Consider the following 25486-nt stretch of genomic DNA (forward strand, 5'->3'; position numbering starts at 1 on the left):
ATCATCAGATCAGTTCGACAGTACCATTATTGTATTGTCATCAGAACTACATACAGCTGCCAATTTTCATGACGTTACGATCCTTCGAAGATGGTTAAATTGGTTACCTTAGATTCCATTACATAGTTACATACAGGTCGACTTAATAAAAGCTTGTTAATGAAAATAATGTATGTCTGTCTGTGGAGTCGGTTTACGGACGATAATTTTGGGTGATAACGTCATTACACGTACTTTTATTTATGAATTGAATTATTATCGTCATTCACAATGTGGCCGTAACGTTACCATGGAGATCCGTCCACAACGTTACCATTGAGATCTGTCCACAACGTGACACTTTTTCGTGCATGCTACCGGTGTTCATCGATTTATAACACGTTATCACGTCAATAGTTATTTGTACAACAAGAGATCAAAGTTTGATATTTCTTCGAGTGCTTATTTTGAGTCCCGTGCAAGCGAAATATTCTATACTAGACTATACTAATCTAATTTAGAATCTTGAGCGTAGTAAGAGACTCAAAAGCGCACGAGATGTAAATAACTTTGATCTCGTGCAGTTCACAAACCTTTTCACCTCAGCAGTGAGAATATATTAGAGAACCTGAAAAATGTATTCCTTCTTCATCATTTACCTCTATTCACTCATGTTTTCTTAAGATATACCAACAATTAAATTTTCACCTCAGAAGCTCGAACAAGAGTACTTTACTACTTAAAAACAGTGAGCAAAATAGCATTTTGCTCACTGGGTGAGCAAAATCGCATTTTGCTCATTTTGTCTCACGAGCTGCTGAGGTGAAAAATATATTTTTGCATAGGTATTTATTGAAAATAGCACAAAATAGTTCACATATTACGTTATGTTACCTCTGTGCGTCGGCCTGGTGCTTTTTCAGGCCGGGTAGTTTTAGGACTAGGCATATTGACTGTGGACAAAATTAGTAGTTATTACTGTCTGTGGACAAAGTAGTAGTTACAGTTAAGGTACATTTTAGTGAAGCTTTCTTTTAAATACTTAGTCGATTTATTGACCATAATCATGCATAGTGTACGAGTATAAGTAAGGGTAGAACAAGAACATTGGGATAGATACATACAAACCTTAGGATGGTCCATCTATCTAATATATTTGTCCAATGTGCATTTGATCAAAGAAACTTGCTGACTTCATTAAATTTACTAGAAACACCGACATTTGATCAAGTATTACGAATGACATTTAGGATTTAAAAAAGAAACTACCTTTTATTTTTTAAATTAGAAAAGAAAAAATTGGGCTCTTTGCATTTTCAATTTATGAACAATAGGTACAGTAATAACACTATACTTGGTCAACCAGATCTTGACAGTAAAAAAAGGCGGCAAATTTGAAAAATGTAGGCGCGAAGGGATATTGTCCCATAGAAAATTTGAATTTCGCGCCTTTTTTTACTGACAAGATTTGGTTGACCAGCTATAATAACATATCCTAGGACACACACATAACATGGACTAGGAATCCGCTAGACGGAGTTTAGAGCAATTATTTCATGAAACCGATGCTGCCAAAAATACTGGGGTGCGGGGGACGAGGTGAGCGAGTCCCGTGCCGTGATTGGTCCGTTCAAAGACACGGACGTCACACAAAGACACTTTGACTCGAAAATGGAGTAAAACTACCGTATATCTGTGGCAGAGGGGGTAGCGCTACTATGCTCCGTCTGGAGGATGTCTTGTCTGTGTAACATATACTAGTCTATGAATAGGTATTAGACTATTTCGAAGCATGTTTGAGAAAAAGTTTTATAGGGTAAAAATAGAATTATATACCTGTGTTAATCCTCTTGCGATCTTGTCGTCTATATATTATTCTTTGTTGTGTGGTGCCCCCCGGGGGAAAAACTCCAGGAAACATACCTGAAAATATATTCCCCCATTGAGGAAAATAAGCGAAATTTGAAATTGTGTATAGATATACCGGAAATACCTTGATTTACCGACGTTTCGACACAGGTTTCACTGGTCGTGGTCGCGGCTAACTGATGTCCCAGCAAAATGTCAAAACAGAGATTTGTGCAACTAGATGATACAGACCTATGTATATTCAGAGCCCGTACCATGAGTCACTGACAGTGTCAAAACTGACATATACGCTATCGAGAACGTAATTTACTTTCTAGTTTTTAGCAAACGTTTTTTATTGGCTAATATTATATTCCAAAAAACAAGATATATACAGTGTATTACTAAAAGAAATTAAAAACTAGCTTAAATCTAAAATAGGCCCTTGAGGCATTGTACCAAGGATGCTGGCGACATTTCCTCGCTGTATCGCAATGCTGATAATTTCTATACATCTCGTTCGGACAAATATGCGAGTACGAGCGAGATGTATAGAAAGTAAATTACGTTCTCGATGGCGTTTATGTCAGTGCCAAACTGATGGTAGCCGTACTGACCGTAAATTATTGCAGGTGACTAAATCAACAAGCTATATTTTTGGACTCATGGTTCAGACGTTAAAGGGAGGGGGGAGAGGGCATTAGTTTTGAAAGATACGATACCCCCCACCATAAGATTGAAGCGAAAAAAAAACCGGCCAAGTGCGAGACGGACTCGCGTTCCAAGGGTTCCGTACATTCCGACTCACGCTTGACTGTACATTTCTAATAGGTTTTCAATTTCCTGTCATCTATAGTTTTTTTTTTCAAAATTGTAGACCCAGTAGTTTCGGAGATAAAGGGGGGGGGGGAGGGGTTATGGTCGGACAGACAGACAGACGTACGAGTGATCCTATAAGGGTTCCGTTTTTTCCGGTTGATAAAAAGACCAGTACGGCTACCATCAGTTTGGCACTGACATAAACGCCATCGAGAACGTAATTTACTTTTTATACATCTCACTCGTACTCGCATATAAGTGCGAACGAGATGTTAAGAAAGTAAATTACGTTCTCGATAGCGTAAATGTCAGTTTTGACACTGCTCAGGCTCAGGAAAAAGTGTGGACTAAACGAAGATGTAGTGACAAAAATTGAGAAAAGTATGAGCGGTGAGCGTGTATAAGGAATGTAATGAAAGTGAAGGAAGCGAAAGAGGTACCTATGTCAGGATCGTAGCAAGTGGAAATCCGTGGTCTGTCTGTGCCTACCAGGTGCCTACCCGTCCGGGAAATAGGCGTGACTATATGTATGTACCTATGTATATTTTACCGATTTAATATCTTCGTGAGTAATTTATATACGTACCAATGCCAAATTACAGCTTTCTAGGCTTAGATTAGACCAACATAAGTCTGCAGCGATTATGATAGCCTAGACGGTGCAAGTGTTATGTTAAATGTCAAACGTCAATCTAGTTCGTCAATCGTTCGCGAATGTGCCCCTGATTCCATAATATGTGACGTTATATATGAAAAGGGACCTTATTGTCGATGTCGCTTACGCCATTATTAACGATGCTCCGATATAAATACAATGCCGCGCAACGCCAAAAAAGGTCCCTTTTCATATATAACGTCACATATTATGGAATCAGGGGCACATTCGCGAACGATTGAATTATATAACATCAACGAACTAGATCCCATATATATTAATCCTCTAAGCTCATTTCAAATGAGTCATTTGACACCAAACAACAATACTGATATTCCTATGCTAACGCATAATGAAATCGACGTATGCATTGGGATTAATTTAATAGGATTAAGATAATGAAAATATACATTCATAACAAGGACAGTTAATAGGAATGAAAACATTGATTAACAACATTTGTTTTCATGATGAATTAACAGTGAAGTTAGAAGCTAAGGTATTATTCAAATAATATAAGTAAATCTAATTGCCGCGACCCATACAAAGTGTATGAAAAGAGTCGTGGCTATTAGCACATAATTAATAATAGTACTAGGTACAGAGTGAGAGTGAGTCTTCTGTATAATATTCAGATTCTTATACAGAAGACTCACTCTCTAACAAAACGCGTCTGTCACGATCAGCCAGCCTATTATGGATAGCTTTATCCATCTTTATCCACGTGATAAAATAACTGTCACTGTTTAACACCGTGGGAAAGAAAGTGACGGACACCGTTTTATCACGCTGTCACGTAGACAAGAACGACCATCATATCCGTACAGGACAGATATGGCCGCGTGGCTTATGGCTTTCCCCAAAATTGGGGCCGAACGGATGTACTTTTAGCCACCTGTAGCAAAGCGACGAAACAAAGGAGTGAGTCACGCCAGTCACGCCTGCTATTAGACGCAACCTCAGATATATTTTTTGAGATGCGCCACAGTATATCGCTATGTTTGTGATTTCCATTACGTTTTGTTTTTGTGTTCCATTACGGTAATTAAACTTAATTGTTTGTATATCTTAAGAAAACATGAGGGCAGGTATGGATAGGCAGGTATAGGTGATGAAGAAGGATTACATTTTTCAAGTTTTCTAATAGGTAGGTATGTTCTCACTGCTCAGGTGAAAAATGTTGTGTACTACACGAGATCAAAGTTATTTACATCTCGTGCGCTTTTGAGTCCCTTATTACGCTCAAGATTCTAAATTAGATTCACTCGCTACGCTCGTGAATCTATTATAGAATCTTTCGCTTGCACGGGACTCAAAATAAGCACTCGAAGAAATATCAAACTTTGATCTCTTGTTGTACAAATAATTATTTTACAGATAAGAAATTTGTTGTTACAAAATAGTACCTATATCTTAAATGCTGTCCGTTTAGGGTTTAGGGTTCCGTACCTCAAAAGGAAAAAAACGGAACCCTTATAGGATCACTCGTGCGTCTGTCTGTCCGTCAGTCACAGCCGATTTTCTCCGAAACTACTGGATTTTTTGGACTGGAAATTTGGCACACATAATATATGTAAGTTTGTGACCCGAAGACGGACATGTAACGTAAACAAATGAATTTTTAATATGGAGGTCACTTTTGGGGGGTAAATAAGCAAATTAAAAACAAAAGTTTTTCAACTATATCGTGTCACATATCAAATAAAAGAACTCATTGTAAGAATCTCAATCATATTATTATTTTAGGATAAATAGTTTAGCAGTTATTCAAGAAAATAGGCAAACAATTACCATCCCCCCCTCCCTCCTTTTTCTCCGAACCTACTAGGTCTAAAATTTTGAAAAAAAAAATACAAAATAGTTCTTTACCTATATAAAGGACAGGAAAACCTATTAGAAATGTGCAGTAAAGCGTGAGTCGGACTTAATTACTTAGTTTTTGCTCCTACCCTTACGGGCTTTTTATAGACATTTCACTCACGTTTCACATAAAAAATACATTGTTAAAAAATTGTGTAATGTACGGAAGTTACGGAACCCTTCCGGCCAAGTGCGAGTCAGACACAGTCTACTGTGTAGATATAAATTAATTGAATTGAATTTCTAATATCACTTTTATAATGGTGTACCTTTTTGTTTACTAACAAAAAAAGAGAAAACTGTGATCGTCTCTTGACCAGTATTACTTGACACACACACTCATAACAACCCCACCCGACACCGGTACTATAGACTTGGTTTACCGCGCAGGTAGGCGTTGTGAATAGCCACCCTGTTGCCATGCGCGCCGACCTTGACATTTGGTCATGCGCAGTGCATCCGCGTGCACTTGATGACCTTGAGAGCTATGCGCTTTTCAAGGTCACCGTAGTTTTCGGGCCGGGTCAGTGGGGAAACACTTGTGATAATTAGCTTAAAATTATATATTTGTGCAAATTAGACCATTTAAACGTGCGTGTTGCTTGCCCTGCTTGAATAAAGAATATTTTGAAATTGAAATTGAATTGAAATGGGTTTGCATTGAATCTGCTTTGGGCGCGCATGTTGAAAATTGAGATTATAATATTTTATATCTTTAGTCACATTTTAGGAAGAAATATTAGTATAGAGAGGACTGACAGTGGTGTATCTATCGTAAAAGTGGTCAGATAAAATGTATAGAAACGCATAATTTGTAAAATAAATTATAACTTTAGCGCTTTACTTTTTATCGCACTTGTTCACAAAGGCACAAGGGAGGAATAGAGAGCTCATGCGACGCCCAAGGGAGTTAAACAATTTATATTTATTATTTAAATAAAGATTGTTAATTAAACTATAATACTTACCTACGTTAGTATTGCTTTTCTGCTTTGCTGCCGGTGCTCGTAAAAGGAGGATGGGCAGATTTGTACGGACACTGGCCTATGAACCAATAAGAATAAGCGACATACCATTGGAAAGGTTTTTTTACTTTTTTTATATAGATACTCCATTTTTTTTGTATGACGAGACTTTTCAAATCTCTGTTTAAAAAAAACATAAGAAAACGAATAAAAAACTAAAATATCGTGACACCAAATCATCCACAATTACAAAACCTTAATGATCTGCGACACAGGAACTTAGTATCGAAAAAACTATACAGTCGTGACTGTTAAATTCACACTACTTTTTGCGATGATAACTTTTTTCACACAAAGATTTGGGACTATCTGCCATAGTAAAAGTATTAGAACTTAGAATAAGCTATCCAGTGACATATTGCTTGTCCTTATTGGTCTTATAGGCCAATTTGCCCACCCTCCTTTAAAACTTTAATTGTTTTATATTGTTGTGTGATGATAATTATTATGTAATTTGGTTAAATATTAAAAATATTGTTATTTTTAGGGCACCAAAAATGTACTTTTATATAGTTAATTCAATATGGCTCGATTGTTAAATCAAAATTATTTAAATATTTGCTTACGTGCCTGACCTGCGTCAAGTCTCAAAACGGAATGAACGACCGAAACTATGATTCCTAACTTTGGGGTAATTTTCAGAGGTCCCTCCCATTTTGGATGCACACAAATTCAAAAACTTGCATACTAGATAATATAGCACTGTCGCTGTTGCACGTATCGAATAGTAGTAATGATAAAATAGGCCAGAGATAGTGTTTGTTGACGATATGAAGACCTTGAGGATCGTGCCAAAGGGCGGTGTGTCCCGTCAGGAGCGGGACCGCCCATCGATGCACCCGTGGGTTGGCAGGGCGGCCGCCTAACGGCACTCGGGCGGTCATCGTGGATCGGGAAACAGCTCCTTCTTCTCTGAGCGGAAATTGACAGGTAACGTTTTAAGGGGCCCACTGATTAACAGTCCGCCGGACGGTATCGGCCTGTCAGTTAGAACAAAAAGTTGACAGTTCCGAACAACTGACAAGCCGATACCGTCCGGTGGACTGTCAATCAGTGGGCCCCTTTAGGGACCTAAATCGATTTTTCATAAAAAAAAATTAATATGTTACCTGTTTTACGATTTTATTGTAATACTAATTACATAATACTTTCCGCGTGCCCTGCACCTGCAATTGTGACCGTGATCGATACAACTTTTGTCTGAAGCGAATATACTTGCATCTGCGAACAACTTTATAACTTTTCTTCATGATAGACAATAAGAGCTTTACATTTTATAGTTAGGTATATTTAATAATTCATGGTTAATTTTTTAATTTAAAAATTGATCTAGAAATATAGTTCCCACTAAACCGTATGCGTTTTTGGTACCTAAATCGAAAATTCATCAAAATATTTTACATAGACTGATCGACAACCAAAACAAAACCTTTTAAATCAAGTGTTTATATTTAAGTACTTAGTATATTCATTATTCGTTTTTTATTTGTAATATATTATAACCACAGTTAATCCATATCTATAAGTAGATCCAGATAATTTGTGTCGTTCCACGGATAAAGATACCTTATGGCGGTTAGTGCTTACGCTGTTATTAAATTAGCTCCAATACTAATGGGGTGCTACGCGACGTTAGCGCCAACCACCATGAGGGACCTTTATCCGTGGAACGTCACGTTTTATCCCAGCTACTTAATCCTTTAGGTATTTATCCCTATTCACATCCAACCTGAATGATACTTCCTGTTTGCTGATGCAATTTTATTAATAATTTCCAAGTAAATAAGTTGACGTAACTGGTGACCGAAGAGCTGGCGGCTACCTCGCACAGCGTATCAGCATTGCGATACAGCGAGGAAATGTCGCCAGCATCCTTAGTACAATGCCTCAAGGGCCTATTTTAGATTTAAGCTAGTTTTTAATTTATTTCAGTAATACCACTGTATATGTACAGTGTGGAAAGATAAGTCGGGCCCTGGAGGGAAACTACCTTAAATCCTTAAGCTGGCTCATTTTACTTAAAGGAGAAATTCCTTTATTTTTAAAAAGAAACAAAACTGCATTCAAAGATTTTCTAAAACTCGCTTGCCTCGCCCGGGACTCGAACCAACTAAAATTAAAAAAACAAACACTCCCTATTTTATTATACTAATCGATAGTATTATTTTTCAGGATAAAATTTCTCTAACAAACATTTGGTCTTAAAAATTAGTTGGTTCGAGTCCCGGGCGAGGCAAGCGAGTTTTAGAAAATATTTGAATGCAGTTTTGTTTCTTTTTAAAAATAAAGGAATTTCTCCTTTAAGTAAAATGAGCCAGCTTAAGGATTTAAGGTAGTTTCCCTCCAGGGCCCGACTTATCTTTCCACACTGTATATCTTGTTTGTAAATAAATAATTTGATTGTCTATTAATCATTGAAAATAGTAAATAAATTGGGAGCAGGATAAATGTTTTAATAAATACTCCTTTCAGCTCCAATAGTATTTGTTAATATCTAATGGTAATGACCTCTAAATTTGATGTTTGCGTAGCGTATTATTGAATAGTTAAATAATAGTTATAAAATATAACTGGGTAAGTGATCATTTTTACAGTTTTCCACACTATTTAGTTCCAGTTAACTGCACTTGATAAGATTGTCCTGGAATGGAACTCTGCTTCTGTCCGTGTCAATACCACGCAACTTTTATACGTAATGGAAATAAATTCTGTGAAAACTGAGCTCGCACACACATAAAATGTAAAAAATTCCAAATGAAATATGTATTTAACAATCCGATTTAAAAATACCATCTCCTCTAAAATTTAAATTTATGTAAGTCCTTGTAATCAACTTTAACTGTTGCGCAAATAATAATATACCCAGTTATAAAGAAAAGAAATAGAGTGCAAGTCCAAATAAAAAAAAATAGCATTTATTTGGGTTCAAATTTATAATATTTTTGCAGTTTTTTGGGGCTCAAAATTTTAAATACCTATAATATGTATATCTGATGCCAACTGTCAGGTTATCTGATAGGTTATTGATACCGTGCGTGTTGGAGGGTCTGCCATCTCGTGACGAATCGAAAGCGAAAACAATTCACACTTCTAAGCAGAGCGCCTACCGCGAACCACGTTCGACGTGTTGCCTCTCTGTCGCACTTGTAAATTCGTACGTAAGTGTGACAGGGAGGTAACACGTCGAACGTGGTTCGCGGTAGGCCCTCAGATTCTGCCCCCTATACTTCACGCGGGCTATTTCGCATAGTATGGTCTGTCATCTAGTGGCTTAAGTCTAGAAATGGACACTTCAGACACTTGACATAACATAATGCTTCACGCCAATGCAATGCGCAAATTTAAGTTATTTTTTTTGTTTGTTTATAATGTAGTCATTATAGCATTTTCAAATAAAATAAAATAAAATAAAATAAATATTTGTACACCTGCATGCAGGTTGAATACGTATGTACTATTATTAATTAGATTAGGATCCTATGTAAACCGTATTATGACAAATAAAATATTGATTGTTTAAATGAATAAGAGGCTTCTGTGCTGCCATCTACAGTTCTTGCAATGCACGCTCCCTACAGATTTTAAAATAAAAATTGTGACTCCTGTGGACAATAGTTAAATTAGTACCCCTTTACGCGGATAAGGGTTAAACATATTTAAAGACGCTTCGCGAAGAAAAACTAGCTTCTGTCCTTCGAGTGCGTGGAACGATGGTGATGATGATGATTAAAAAACAAAATCTGTCCTATGTCCTTCCCCGGGACTCAAACTATCTCCATGCCAAATTACATACATCAAAATCCAAGCTATGCCAATTGCCAAGTAACAGATAGACCGATAGAGTTTACCTACCTTCGTCATATATAATATTAGTAGGGATTAATTACGACTACATGCTCCATATTTCATACTGACACAGTATACATATATACAAACGTGCTTCTTTTCCCCTATTTTTCCGATATATTATGTTAATTTTAGGACAAAAAAATGTAAATTACAGATCCGTAATGTTAATCCAAAAAATAAAAATGTAAGTTTTCCACTTTTAGAATGCTCAGGTGTAGTCACCATTCAGATATAGGTACTCGAGTGGCCAAGATACCCACAAATATCTGAACACGTCTTTATTGCCAAGGCGTTAGTAAGAGTGCGTGTTCAGATATTTTTGAACACCACAGCCGCTCCGATATATCTGACGGCGACTGCACCTAATGTTTTTACTAGCCAACTGTGAGTCGCAAGTAACAATCATCCTATTAAACTCGTCTATAAAATTGACTCAAATTTCTTCCAACATCTGTTTGGATATGATGGCTGCGCTATTATCATATGTCGTGCCATGCGTCACTCTTGCACATACTTTTCAGAACGCGAGGGCCGAGATAACAGACGACAAAAGCGCGACCATCCTAGGACCGTTGGACGTCAACTATGCGTAATAAACGATTATATAAACAAAACTGGGTTTCTTATAGAACTTGCTATACATTATAATTTCGTTAAGGAAATTATCACTTTAAAATAAGCGCGATAAAGTCGGATATTGAAATGCAAGCAGTGTGGGCCAGTTGCACCAACCACACTGCCACTGCCATAATGAAATTTTGGAATATTTGCAATCCCCACACCTGTATGTAAGTAACAGTATGACAATAAAATAAAAAATATTCATGGAGACAATTCTAAAAACCCTAAACACAATTCGGTTACGCTGTTTTATCACAGAGTTCCTACGGCCACCTCCTGTCTCCATCATCAGATCAGCTCCATGTTACCATAATGTTGCATTTACGCTCGACTCACACACGTATGCAAATTTTCAGCTTCATCGAAAACCGGGAAGTGGGTATATAGGTGGTACAAACATACATAGTTACAACTACATATATACATACAATGCAAGTTAAGTAAAAGCTTGCAATAAAATAGACAACACAAACTAAACTAAACACGACTAAACTAACAATTAGACTGGCAATGTGGACATTTAATTTAATTTTTGTTATTTGTTACAGATGTAAATCACATGTTCCCGTTCGACCAGACGTCCGCTATGGTAGTGAACCTGAGCCGCATGTATTCGCCGATCATGCTCAGCCATGAGTGGCCGAAACTTGGCCGACTGCTCTTCACCCTTCTATGCAGCGTGCTAGGCGTGTCTATGAACGGATTCTTCGTGGCTTCCTTCTTCGTTGAACCTGGCCTGAACAAGATCGGTAAGTTACCATTAGCAATGACCCTGGGCTGCGTGTATTCGCCGGTCATGCTCAGCCATGAGTGGCCGAAACTTGGCCGGCTGCTCTTCATCCTTCTATGCAGCGTGCTAGGCGTGTCTATGAGCGGATTCTTCGTAGCTTATTCCTTCTTCGTTGAGCCTGGCCTGAACAAGATCGGTAAGTTATAAGCACATTGCCATTAACAGTGACCCTGAGTAGCGAACCTGAGCCGCATGTATTCGCCGGTCATGCTCAGCCATGAGTGGCCGAAACTTGGTCGTCTGCTCTTCACCCTTCTATCTTCTATTGATCGAGATCATTTATTTAGCTTCTAGTAAGTTTCACTTGTCCTCGCACTTTTAAAACGTTAAAACCAAATTGCACCCGTCCGACCGGGGTACGAAAATAACCGCATTAATTAAATTGTGCAGCGCATCACATTTTCCGATCCACAGGACTGACATGAAAACAGTAGGTTCACCTGAATGTCAATATGTCGGCGGAACCGACGCACGACCCGGGCGGGGCGGAAATGTAAAATTAAACGTTTACTACACAACCTTTTGTTTCAATTCGTTCATTTTCAACGGAATGGATGACAAACTTGTGTGGAATTACTTTCGAAAGAGCTCGTGATTCTGAGTAGAAATAACATTTAAAACCCCAAATTTTACAGAAGGTGTAGTGTGTAGTGTACAACCTTAAATAAAATGGACCACTTGTTTAAAATACTCCGGCCATGATTCTTCGTTTAGCCGATTATTAAAAAAAAACTTAAAATTCTTATTTCGAAAGGGGCAATTAATGAATTAATGAACTATATGAGATAGACAAAATAAAACAATTTTGATAATTATGCTGGGGCCTTATTCGACATGCCAATTTTGACGTCGCATGTTGAAGTTCATTTGAATCTGAACTATCGTGGGTTGTCGAATAGGTAAAGATCATTATCTGTCAGTGAATCTCATGTAAACAAATCATTTCATCGCTAGACTTGATTGTCTATTGGTATGGCCGCCATGTTTGGATTTATGACATTTAAAAGGGGATTCTATGGCATAGAGTAAACTGCATTTCTATTTTCTATAGTTTTTTGATTCCTCTACTCGACGCAAGATGGAGTTAACAGTCAAATTTTGATCTTGGCGTTATAAAAATAAACCGCAAGAACATGACATGCAGTTGCGTTGGTGTAGATCTATCATGAAAACGAATATATGACAATTGTCCAGAATTAAAAAAAACTTGACAATAAACATACAGCAATACATATACCACTAAATGTCAAAAAGAAAACAGATTTATTATAATTACTAGGTAACAAATTATATATAAAGTTTAAATTTTAAACCAATCGTCGTGGTTCTTAGCAATGAACTTCTTGTAACTTGTGCGAAAAATATCATTTGATATTACACCAATTACTTTATGGTGAAGTAAAATATCATGAGTCATGAGGAAGACGGAGTAGCCACAATAAGCTATATTTTTGTCCTCTGGGTTAGATGGCAGTGAAACAGGGAGAGATAGTGAAGAATGCGGCAAAATAAGCATTTATTGTGTTGTTAGTAGTTAGTAGACTAGTTTTTTTTTCTAAAAATGAAAATTGACGCAACGGCGAGCTCATAGCCCCTTATGAGCCAGTCTGTTAGGTGCAGGCTTAAGGGCTAATCCCGGGGGAAGCGGAGCGTCGGCGACTAGCTGGTTGCATCTGCATATCAACCTCTTCTCACTTTTACCTCAGGTCCTTTGATTAATAAATTAAGGTAAAATTCGTAAGAACTAGTGCCTGTGCCATATTCTAAATTGGACGCTATGCCTAATTAGTTGATATAAATTAAATAATAAAATAATTATTTATTTAATTAAATTTATAACAACGCAACGTGGGGTTATTCATGTTGATATTTAATGGCTTATATAAGACAGCGGTCGTATATTGCCTCAGAAATTTGGATTTTGTCAGTTTGAATGAACAGCAAACTGGAGACATTGAGATTAATTTTAAACTTATTATTTTAGGTGTTCGTAAGAAATAAGGTATTGAACATTGACGGAAAATCGCGGAAACCCGGCCAGGTGCGTCGGACCACGCAAAATGGAGGAGGATTCCATACACTTACTTCTTCTACCATGTATCCATATGCCAAAATAGCAACAAAAAAGCCGAACAAAAATACCGTTTCTTCGCAGCACTAGATTTCAGTCCTTTTTTTAGAAAAGTAATATGTTTAGGTACATAATATATGTAAGTAATTTTTGTTATAATGTGAAACTTATATGTTGTGTTACGAGACTTACGAGTAGCTAACTTTAAACTTTAACAGCCTAACAGATCCCAATAAGGCCTAGTTTACCCTCTGGGTTGGAAGGTCAGATGGCAGTTGCTTTCGGAAAAACTAGTGCCTACGCCAATTCTTGGGATTAATTGTCAAGCGAACCATAGGTTCTCATGATCCGTGGCAAAATCGGGATAACGCGAGGAAGAATAACTTTGTCACAATAAAGAATATTTGGCCAAATATAAATCCGTATTTTATTACTCTTATTTGACCTACCTACTCGTATTGAGTCGTATTTTGCCGCCTAGTAGCCTCGAATTGGTTGTTGTATGTGGCTTTCCATAAATTAAGGGTCCTTATGCTTCAATAAGGACGTTTTCATCTGAAGTTGCAATAGAAATTGGAAAGCCACATTTTTACAAGCTTTTAGTTAGTTTCATCTGTCCCGGTTCCAATCAAATCATGCAAATTAAATTGACCCACTTCCCGGGTGTTCAATGAAGCTGAAAATTTACATAAGTACATAATATGTAATATGGGCATAGAAGGTAGCATCCTATAGAAGTGGTCTACGCGTGCCTCCGTGAGGGACAAAACATACGCAATGCGACGCTATGATAGGTAGAATTTATTTGTTATGGTGGGCAACAAATAAATTCGACCAATCATCCATGCTAATTTACGGTGAGGAATAAAAAAAAATGTGAGACTGTGACAAGGACAAACAATAATAGCGCTTTCGCTGCTACTCCTACTGAAAGATACATAAGTCTATCCCGTTCTGTCAGTTATCCCCACCACTCATGCCCAATCCAGTTTAATACTAGATTCATGAATATGGGTGAAAATACAATATTTTTATGGTACCATCGAGCTGATCTGATGGTGATGATACAGACAGTAGTCTTTTAAGTCTTTTTAACTTTGTGATAAAACAACGCAACTTAATTGTATTTGAAAATATTTAAAGAAAAATACAGTCAGAAATTCGAAATTTTGTTATCTAACCTCTCAATCACTCTTGCATATTCGAGCGATAAAGAGGCAAATAGCTGAGTTTCGATTTTCGCACTTCCCGGTCTACCCTTCGGGGCCTACCCTTTGTAAACAAACCGCCTTGATGTATCAATGTCAAATTTTTAATTGTCTGTAAAAACTTGTCAAAAAAAAGTTTAAAGAAAAGGCAAAGAGTAGTATAATATATATAGCGCTGGCGGTACACCGAGAAATTCAGTAAAATGCTGCAAATGATGTTAAAGGTATGAAAATCGGTACGAACATTTGAAACAATTTGACCTGAAGCACCAACAAATAAAAAAAACGAGAGGAGTTATGACGTCATCTTTTTTTTTTATGGAATTTAAAAAAATATTGTACCTATCGTGTGTGGTATTAAACGAAAGGGCTTTCTGAGCCGATTCCAAAAATATATCACATCATTACATTTCAGTATTTTTTTTTAAATAATACAATAAATAATTTTCAAAACATACCAAGTTTGGGTTTCTCCAGATACAATACCGTTAAAAAATGTTTTTTAAAATATAATTTTATGCTTTCTTTTTAAATATTTAATTGAGAGATTCATAATCACACTTTGTAAAACTGAAAAATTAAAAACAAAATTAAATGTAAATAATTTCAAAATTGCTTTATTAGGGTTAGATATGAGGATATTACGGATAATTTGAGGTATATTTTACAAAAAAAAATTAACGGTATTGTATCTGGAGAAGCCCAAACTTGGTATGTTTTGAAAACTATTTTTATTATAATTTAAACAAAATGACTGAAATGTAACGATGTGATATATTTTTAGCATTGGCTCAGAAAGCCCTTTCGTTGAATACCACACACGATAGGTTTCTAATTTTTTTTTTTTCATACAAAAGAAACATGACGTCATAACTCCTCTCGTTTTTTTTTATTTGTTGGCGCTTCGGGTCAAATTGTTTCAAATGTCCTAAAGATCAATCGTACCGATTTTCAGACCTTTAACACCATTTGCAGCATTTTACTGATTTTCGCGGTGTACCGCCAGCGCTAGAAGTCGGCAGCAAAGAGTAGTGTAATATATAGGACAGTCGGCAGTCAACGTTTGTTCCTAATAAATATAACATTGATGAATAAAGGCGGTTTCCTTCCGCGAAACCAATTTCGTTATGTGCCACCATTAAATTTCGCTCGGATATGCAAGAGTGATAGAGAAGCAAATACCTATCGCAATTTCCCCCATTCCCCTTTGGATGGTTCTTGTTTGAGTTATAATAATGTCATTGTATGGAGGACTCAACCTTTCCGTTGCATTTTTAAAGTGTTTTTATATCGACATGACACTGGCTAAATGCAAAAAAAAAACCGCTGTCATAGTAACGAAAATAATAAACACGTCAATCGAAATAAACAACGTAATATACAAGAAAAATTGGAAAAATAGTATATGATAAATATGTAAAACATCATTAATTATCGAATTAAAATTACATACAACATTGTGTAAAAAAATTGAGGCAAATTATACAGCCCGATTATACGGGTTACATCTTGAAAAAAAAAATGATTATCTTGGAAAACATGAACAAAGGTATAGTAAAATAGGTAGGTAAATAATTCAGGGTTTGCTTGTCTGGTCCACGCATGCTGTACCTACCACGACCACGGCACGGCCGTCTCCTGCTAACTTTTCGCTATAATATTAAAATCATAGGTATTAGACCTATGATTTTACTATTATAGCGAACAAATATTTCATGTTCATGATCTCGAATTTAAGACTTTAGCTTAGATTTATGGCGTGCGGCCTAGCGCGCGTTGCCTCTATGAGGAGCTGTCAAAGCGCTTTATATCTGTATGCTTCTGATGATGCGGATCAGCATTGTTATCCAGCGGGGCAAGCGGTCAGCCTGCAGCCTTTCTGGGCACCCTACCGCACTTGGTAGGTCACTACCACGATTTAGGGCAAATAATTTATTTATAAGTTTTTAATAATATATATCTTATACCTTTAAATGAGCAATTCTTGTATATTTATTTATTTATTTATATGTATATATATTTCGGGGATCTCGGGAACGACTCTAACGATTTAGATGAAATTTGCTATATGGGGGTTTTCGGGGGCGCAAAATCGATCTAGCTAGGTTTTATATCTGGGAAAACGCGCATTTTTGAGTTTTTATATGTTTTCGAGCAAAGCTGGGAAGACATTAAGTTTTTAATTTAAGTGTTTTTATATTGTTTCATATTTAAACTTACAGATGTGGACCACCAGCGTGGTTTTCTTATTTCCTGTTACCAACCTGAAACACCATACCTACTTGAATATCAGAAAATAATCTATAGTGAAGAAAATTAAATAAAGTTTAATGCTTAAAAACTTTAATGTTTTATTAAAATTAAACAAAAAAAAAAGTGTAAACTGAAATATAGCTGGTCAACCAAATCTTGTCAGTCAAAAAAGGCGCGAAATTCAAATTTTCTATGGGACGATATCCCTTCGCGCCTACAACTACATTTTTCAAATTTGCCGCCTTTTTCTACTGTCAAGTTTTGGTTGACCAAGTATAGATCTAATTTTTTTATTTGTAGTTGAATAACATATATGTATTTAATTTCCTTTAATTAAAAATCATCTCTGTGTAGATACATATTAAACAATAGGTACTTTTAGGTCTTGGTAAGTAATATAGCCAAATACAGTAGGTCTTATGACTATATTACTTACCAGTATTTGGCTACATTACTTACCAAGACCGGAGCCTGACCTGTCAGTCACCAACTATTTTGATGCTCTTTGTAGGTAGCATCAAAATAGTTGGTGACACAAAGTTACCAAGTTACTAAGGTAGGTACCTATATAGTAGGTAGTAGTAGTGCAATATTTAGTCAAAATATTTTGACTAATTTAGATTATTTTATGCCAAAAAGGTAATACAAGCTATAGCTGGTCAAGCAGATCTTGTCAGTAGAAAAGGCGGCAAATTTGAAAAATGTAGGCGCAAAGGGATATCGTCCCATAGAAAATTTGAATTTCGCGCCTTTTTTACTGTCAAGATCTGCTTGACCAGCTATATTCATGTTCCACTTAGAAATAAAATACGGACTTTTCTGAATATATGGTTTACGAAATGTGTTAAGGTACAACTTGTGGTTTGTTAACGTGGATTAGAAATAGGCAGCTTGAGTTGAGAGAGGTGATGAGTAAATTGTTTAATTTTTTTTACAATTTTGACCGTTTATAAGAGAATGTGTGGAGCAAGCATTATTTGACGTGTAGGCGTGGGTTCAACAAAAAGATCGCTTGTCAATAAGGCATTCTTGCTGTTAAAATTCAATTATTAATAGCCTTTATCGACCATCAGCAATGTAGTCCCTTTTTGATTGATGGAAATTGTCACGTAAGTTCCACTACTTGCCGCCGCATCGCCTACAGCGCATTCGTTGGTCTATCGCTCACAAGATGTCATTAATTCATGTAAACTTACGTACTGAAAAAAAAAAGTTTTACTCTTTGCTATAAATTACCCTTTCGCACGTCAAAAACTCCAAGATGGTGCCGAAGGTCATAGAGAACCAAGTCTACCTTTGGAATCATTACTTGTCAAAATTTGACATTAGCAATCCACAGTTAGGTGACAACCAAACCAAACCATTATAAACCTTAAAGTAATAATAAAACAAAGTTGTTTTTTGTTAAATTATTGTTTGTACCAAATGAACTTCAGCACTTGATGAACTTCAAATGAACTTCAGCAGTTGAATTTCAAATGACGCGAAATCTGACAGTTGTACATGTCGAATAAGGGCCCAGTTTGCGGATATTCATTTACTTTAGGCGCTAGACAATTTTGATACTTACCTACTAATAAATAATATCTTGCAGTGTTTTATGTGTGTGTGTGTGTTGTGTGTTGCAGTGTGTACATTGAAATACGTACTACCAAATGGTCCAATGTATAAGCAAATGGCTTGTAGCGTTTCCGGTTCCATGTTTCTTTTTATACACAAGAGAGCTATAATAACAAATACCTACAACTTTTCTGTCGTACAAAATTCAAGCGACGAATATTTCTCCGTCAGGAAATGCCTTCATGGGCATCTCAGACATGCTCACGTCCATGGTCGTCCTCCTGACATAACTGTATAGGTATGCTTTATCGCAAGAATATTAGGGCTGATTTAGACGGCGCGCAAACTCGCATGCGATTTTAGTTACATTGCGGACTGTTGGTTACGTTCAATTCAACCGACCGATCAAAACCCGCAATGTAATGAAACTCGCGTCTAAATGAGCCCTTACAGCGGCCGATCACGATCATCTAATGACCGAAGTGCAGCCTACAGCTGCGGTATTTTGTTCGTGGTAAGTTTTAACGTGGGTTTTTGTCGACAGGATATGTGTTTATGGCGTGCTTAGGCATGTCGGACTTGGTCATATCCACGGCCGTGTTTCCGACGTCGGCGGTGGTACTGCTGTCCGGCGAATGGGACACGGATCCGGTGTGCTACGCGCTCCAGACTGTGACCGAGGCCGGAACGTACAGCTACAGTCTTTTCTTTATGGTGAGTATGTGTGGTGTGTGGTGTGTTTCGGTGAATAAATAGGTAATCTGTTTGTGTCAATCTCAATCACCATAGATTGACACGCTAACCGTACGTGCCCCGTATATGGGTCACGGCAAGCCTCTATTACAAAACCTAGGTTAACAATTCAGATTGGGATAGACAGTGCACGTTTTAATGATCTCTACAAACGCCACCGTAATCGCGTGCGATTTGTGATACATTGCGGTTATATTTTAGAATTTTAGTCACTGTGAGAAATAACTGTTCAAGTAATTCTGAATTCCATGAAGATCAATACATACAATTTCACTTCGTGTTATTTGACAACCAATACTTAAATGGTTAAATTGGAATGATGGACACTATATCACAACTTTTTTTTATCTAAGATGTGTAAGTACTTAAAAAAAAAACGTTACAGAATGTAACCGAGCTCAGACGTTTTTTATGGAACATATAGAATCGTTCCACGTCATAAATCGTCATTTCTTCCACAGATGACTGCGATAGAGTCGTACTACAGACTCTGTAAAGCTACCTCCGACTACGAATTCCTAATCTCCATGAGGATCGGCCTCTTCACTGTCATCCTCTTTACGATCGCGTTCCTCACCGCCGCCGTCGGAGTCTTCATGGAGCTGGACTACGACTACTGCCATCGCAGCCACTCTGGCAACTTCATCTTCAGGGTCACTACGTTCGTCATCTTCTACGCTATTCCGTTTCTCGTTATTTTCTTCTGTCTCGCTAACAACGCCTGCAGAATTAGAAACAAAGCTAGAAAACATAACCATTACAAACGTAGCCTACAGTATGAAACTGAAACCACCACCAACAATCTCAACATTAGCGCATATTTCTTATTTGTCGCAGCATGGATCCCATACCTGATCGTTGTCTACCTGTATCCCGAGACTGTTGACTCGAAATACTATCAGAGCGTTTGGGTTGGCATCTTCCGATCTGTGTTCACGAGCTTTCTCTACGGATCAATAGACAGACATTTCAGGCGTGCTTTCGCGCATTTGTTCAATTATTGCTGCTGCAAGAGCACCCTTTCCGGGTCCTTCGCCGGCCGGCACAGGCGAGCTTTAGAATGCAAGGCTGTAGGTGACGTGAGGGTGCACATCATGCACCAGGCTATGAACGCCAACAGCCCTCAGCGAGGAGCGTCGTCGTCCCGCGAGACGCAGGAATTATGATGCCTCTAAGCTAATTTCGTCGACGGCTTGAGAGGGTGGTCATCTTTCTACTTTGGATAGGTTTTGACAAATGTCGGGCTCTGGGATCGACGTAAAAAGGCTTTAATATTTAACCATGACCACCCTACACCAGGGCTTTACTATACTCGCCTGATTTTGTTGCATTTTCTTTACGCATTTAACTTTAATGGGTAATTGTAGAACAAAGTGAGAAACATTAACGCAAGCAAGGGATTTTTTATAAAAATGTACATATAAAAAACAGAATAAAAAAATAGAATGGTATACCCATTGTATTAACATGTAAATACTTACTAATTCGGGAATGTTAACCTTTAATGGTTTTAATTAAGAGCTTCAAATCTTGAATCTGTATATGTTTAACAGATAATTTATGTTAGCATAAGAGCAGGTTTCCTTTATCTGTTGTTATTTTAAACAACATTTTTTTTTATCGTTTGATATTTGACAAATTAAACATTTATTTTAATTTGTTGACTTGTTCTCTTCGGCGCATTTGTAAACATCAATCTTTACGGTCAATGACTATATACCTACATCGGAAAGACTCAACGGTTTTTCTGACGTACATACTTATCTGTATAACTTACTCGTATATTTACTTGGGAACTAATGTGGATATGCTACTTTTGTAAATAAATGTCCATATCTACTGCTAAGTTAAGACTGAACATTCAACCCAAACTTTCAAAAATTAAACTTTATTGAAGAGAGATTTTGTATTCCAATTTATAAATTTAAATATACCTACATAAGTCTTTTAAAAGTTTACCTTAAAAAGCATACCTAACCCAGACCTAAATAGGCAGTTTAAAATCTAGGATATACTTAATAACTTTTTGTACCTACAAAAATTTTTGTTTCGTTGTCACCAATTTTGGTAAGAAACATTTGAAACATAGAGTGGTAAACTTCAATTAACAATATTCTCTTAAATATGGAATATTATTTCATTAGGTACGTTGAGTACGTTTCCGAAAACTATTTAATTTTGAAGTGTCATTTATACATATACTTGCTGGACGTTATTTTAAAAGTGTATTATTTAAATTATAAGGTTAAGTCAATGTTAGCTTATAAACATAGTATTTATAAACCAACTTTAAATAAAATAGTTATATTAGTTATATATGTCACCGTAAAATTGTAAACACTCGTCATATTATAATCTCGCTAGTTACGTTATAAACTGACGGTAGGGAGATTATAATCTAACCTAACCTAACCTACGTTGGATTATAAACTAACGGGTTCACAATCTTACGCGGTGTCATATACACCGTGTTTTTTATTGAATTCCGTTAACTTCGGGGTATGGTTAAGTACGTTTAAGAAAACTAAACGGCATAGTTAAATAAAAAAAAATCTTTTTTTACAAAAAAAAAGTTTAAAAACTAATTAAATGTAGCATATAGCGTTGTTGTAACACGGGCTTTACATTTAACTCAACCAAACAATTGAAATCTGTGACATATCAATGTCATTTCGAACATCGATCGACCGAGATTGTACTTAAGTTTAGTAGCAAATGTATGAACTCATTCTAAACACTAATCAATATGTAAACCGGCCCTAAGGCAAGTGTACACGCTTGTAGAGGCCTTATAGGAAAAAAATAAATTATTGATTATCTCCGAAATCGAGTTAATTAGAATATCGGTGTCTTTGAGAAAGTTACTGAAATTAAGCTCAGGAATGCACCCTTGAAATTAACGGAAATAAAAAAAAACACGGTGTATATACATATTTATGCGATCTCAACAATAAAAAAATACATAAATGTACATATATAAACATCACTTATCCACCAAGGTTCAAATGTAGCACAGGGGCCAATTTGACTCAGAATTGCATGTGAACCAAATATTACTAAAATGTTATACTATTTACCTATACAAAAAACTCTTGCCAACTCCTGTTATATAAAATACTTCTTGCTTGTAATAAATGTAATAGTCACAAAGTGGAAGCTTCTTTTTATCTCCATGTATTAGAAAATAAACTAATAAGTGTTTTACGCAAAAGTTAAATACGGTATACTGGAAAAGACTGCCAGACGTATAAAATGGTATCTTGTTTATTAAAACAACTTACCGAAAAAAAATGTTAAATTGCAATTTTCTCATAAACAAAGAATATATTTTGCTATAGTTACTATTCGGTGTTACTTTTATTAAAAATCTAAATGTGCTTTATGAAATACTTTATTAAAATAGTGGTAGTTTATTCTTCATTGACGTCCGTATATATATAAGCAAAAAAACACACAATCCGGTATTTTTGTATTGTTAATGCATAAGTTTGAAATAAAACTAAATTCGGTTCACAAATGGGAGGAACTTGCCGAGCACAGAGTCGAGTGGCGCAAACTAGTATTTGACGGGCGTAAAATTCATGACGACGCTTGGTTTAAGACACTCGCAAGTAAGCGAGCCAAGCGTCATCAGCCGGACACCTGTTCTCCACGGGCACATTACACCTGCCAGGCCTGTGGTCGTGTTTGCCGCTCCCGTATTGGCTTACACAGCCACGAAAAACGTTGTCGCTCTACCTGACACTGCTTGTATAGTCTGTAATAGACTCGAAGGCCAATGATGATGAAATGTGCTTTATGAAATACTTTATTAAAATAGTGGTAGTTTATTCTTCATTGACGTCCGTATATATATAAGCAAAAAAACACACAATCCGGTATTTTTGTATTGTTAATGCATAAGTTTGAAATAAAACTAAATCTGAAACAAACATATTTTTATAGGACATAAAAACCAAATGCACACAAACTTGTTATGAATTATGTATATACCTACAAAAAAATACAAGTGAGCTACGTATTTTTGATTAACTACAATTTATGCTACCGATTTATGTGTATGGAAGTAATATACCAATACCACCCAAGTTTGTAAAAAATATATATGTAATACATACTCACTTTTGAATATTGACGTCATAGTTTTAGTGTTTTAGTACTAATTACATGTTATAAATCAATGTATTCCGTATTGTGATTTTCAGAACTTCACTGTGCAATCTACAACAAAGAATATATGAAGTCAAATATGTTTGTAGGTACTTATTTATTTTATTAAGCATGTCGCATGTCACAATCATGAGATTGAGAGATTCATGAGTTATACGACTGAAAACATAGAGAACTAAGTACTATGTACTAATGAAAGTGGTTTATTGATCTTGTGTGACATTCTTAGAAATTACTTATTTTAAGGTAACTAAGATTATTTATCAAGCTAAAAATAATAGTTTCTAGTCTATTTTGCACAATGCCTGAAAAATAAGTAGGCGTATGTATGAAGTATACAGTATTACAGTGGGTGTATATTTTTTTGTATATTTTGAGCTTAATTTTTTATAGTTTATTTGTGAAGACTTATACAAGTTTTTTTATTAAGGTAAGACAAATTTTATTAGGTTAACTATTGCATAGTTAATATTTATTACTTTCTAGATGTTCACAATATATAGGTAAGCTTATGTGTTACTACTATGTTTAATTAGATGTTTAGTTGACTGTTATTTCCGATAATACGCTAAATATACTATATGTGTATAGCTCTTACATTGGAAGTAGGTATCTCTACTCTGCGTCATATGCCTAAGAATAAAATGAAACTTTTTCTGACAAAAAGATATTACGACCATTTCAAGTCTGATAAAAAAAAACAAATTCTTATCCATTTATTTTTGAAAGATTTTAAATATATCTATTATATTTTTGTAAATCAAAAATATTAACTGCCGATTTCGCTCGGCGCAGTTTCATGTTCTGACGTAAATTTTTGTATCTACAATATTCAGATATCTTACAATTTTACCCTTAGAAATAATACAGCTTTAGGTCATATTCATACAGCAACAAAAGACATAGTATTTCTTACCTATCGAGCTATTGAATTAGATTTTAGACATACATGTAGTGCGACAACAAAATAGTAGAAATTAAATAAACTGGAACTAAACATCCGTATATTAATCCATACCTACTACATAACAAACACGCAATAGGTAGCTTATTAATCGCTTCATTATTACTTACTTAATTTTACAGTGCATTGGTGTTAGCTGTAATGCTGTAAAATTTGATTTCAATAAATATCAATATCAATAATATTGTTGCCATGTGCTGTAAAATGCTTATTACGTCAAAAATGCGACAGTTACGTAGGAAGTGGCGTCCTCATTTATTTTCTACAATTTCTTGTCAGACTATATAGTTTAATGCTAAGCAGCCAATGTCTATCGCACAAATGCTTTAACTGTTAATACGTACGTGTCATTCTTATTGCATGTAATCAAGTAATTAATAAATATTTAAGTACATACTTATATATAAATCAACCATCCATAAAATAAATGTACCGTATAGTGGGATAAGTAAGGTTCTCGAAGAGAGTTGGGTTATGAATGGGGAGAGAAGGGATGGATTTTTAAGGCTACTGCTACAAAAATAATGTATTCCAATTTAAAACGGAGCTATAGTAATACTCATAATAAAAAAACGATCCAACAATCTTCCAAAATCACCTTTGGATGAAAACCCAACTCACCCCAAATACGAGGGACTACGGGGTGAGGTGGGATTTCCTGTTTATCGTCAAAGTTATGAAATGGAACTACCCAAAATAAAATGAAAACTAAAATACAAACGTCCGGAACACTTATTAATCTTATTATATGTATATGTTGGCGGCCGATCGTAAGATCAGGCATATCGTGAAATTCCTAGGCATATCGTGAAACGTGAAAATTTTTGACCCGTTCTCTGAGTCGACGGAGGCCCGCCTATTTCTGGGCAGTTTGCCCTTCGGGCATCTAAAGCAACCTAACGAACCTATCCTACCCTATATATTGGTTTAATGTCATTATCGTCAAAACATTACACAGGAACATTATACACCATTCAGTTTGCATATGTAAAAATAAAATGTTATATGTCAGTTTTGCACCTACTCATCCCATTTTACACGGTACCTATATTTCAAATGAC

General features: G+C 36.0%; 1 protein-coding gene and 1 long non-coding RNA gene across 2 annotated transcripts in view; one reads left to right on the plus strand and one right to left on the minus strand.

The window, feature by feature from the left end:
• The first annotated feature begins 11237 nt into the window (after positions 1-11237).
• LOC134661005 (neuropeptide Y receptor type 2-like) lies at positions 11238-20764 on the plus strand. The gene is made up of 3 exons (XM_063516901.1): positions 11238-11405; positions 19083-19252; positions 19753-20764. The coding sequence occupies exons 1-3, from the start codon at positions 11243-11245 to the stop codon at positions 20455-20457; spliced, it is 1038 nt and encodes a 345-aa protein (XP_063372971.1). The 5' UTR covers positions 11238-11242; the 3' UTR covers positions 20458-20764.
• Positions 20765-21866: 1102 nt separating this feature from the next.
• LOC134660964 (uncharacterized) overlaps positions 21867-25486 on the minus strand; it is a 383074-nt gene continuing 379454 nt past the window's right edge. Inside the window, exon 2 of the long non-coding RNA XR_010097914.1 lies at positions 21867-22234. This is a non-coding gene — a long non-coding RNA (uncharacterized LOC134660964). The remainder of the gene's footprint in view (positions 22235-25486) is intronic.

The sequence above is a fragment of the Cydia amplana genome, chromosome Z (genome assembly GCF_948474715.1).
Source record: "Cydia amplana chromosome Z, ilCydAmpl1.1, whole genome shotgun sequence".
Lineage (NCBI taxonomy): Eukaryota > Metazoa > Arthropoda > Insecta > Lepidoptera > Tortricidae > Cydia > Cydia amplana.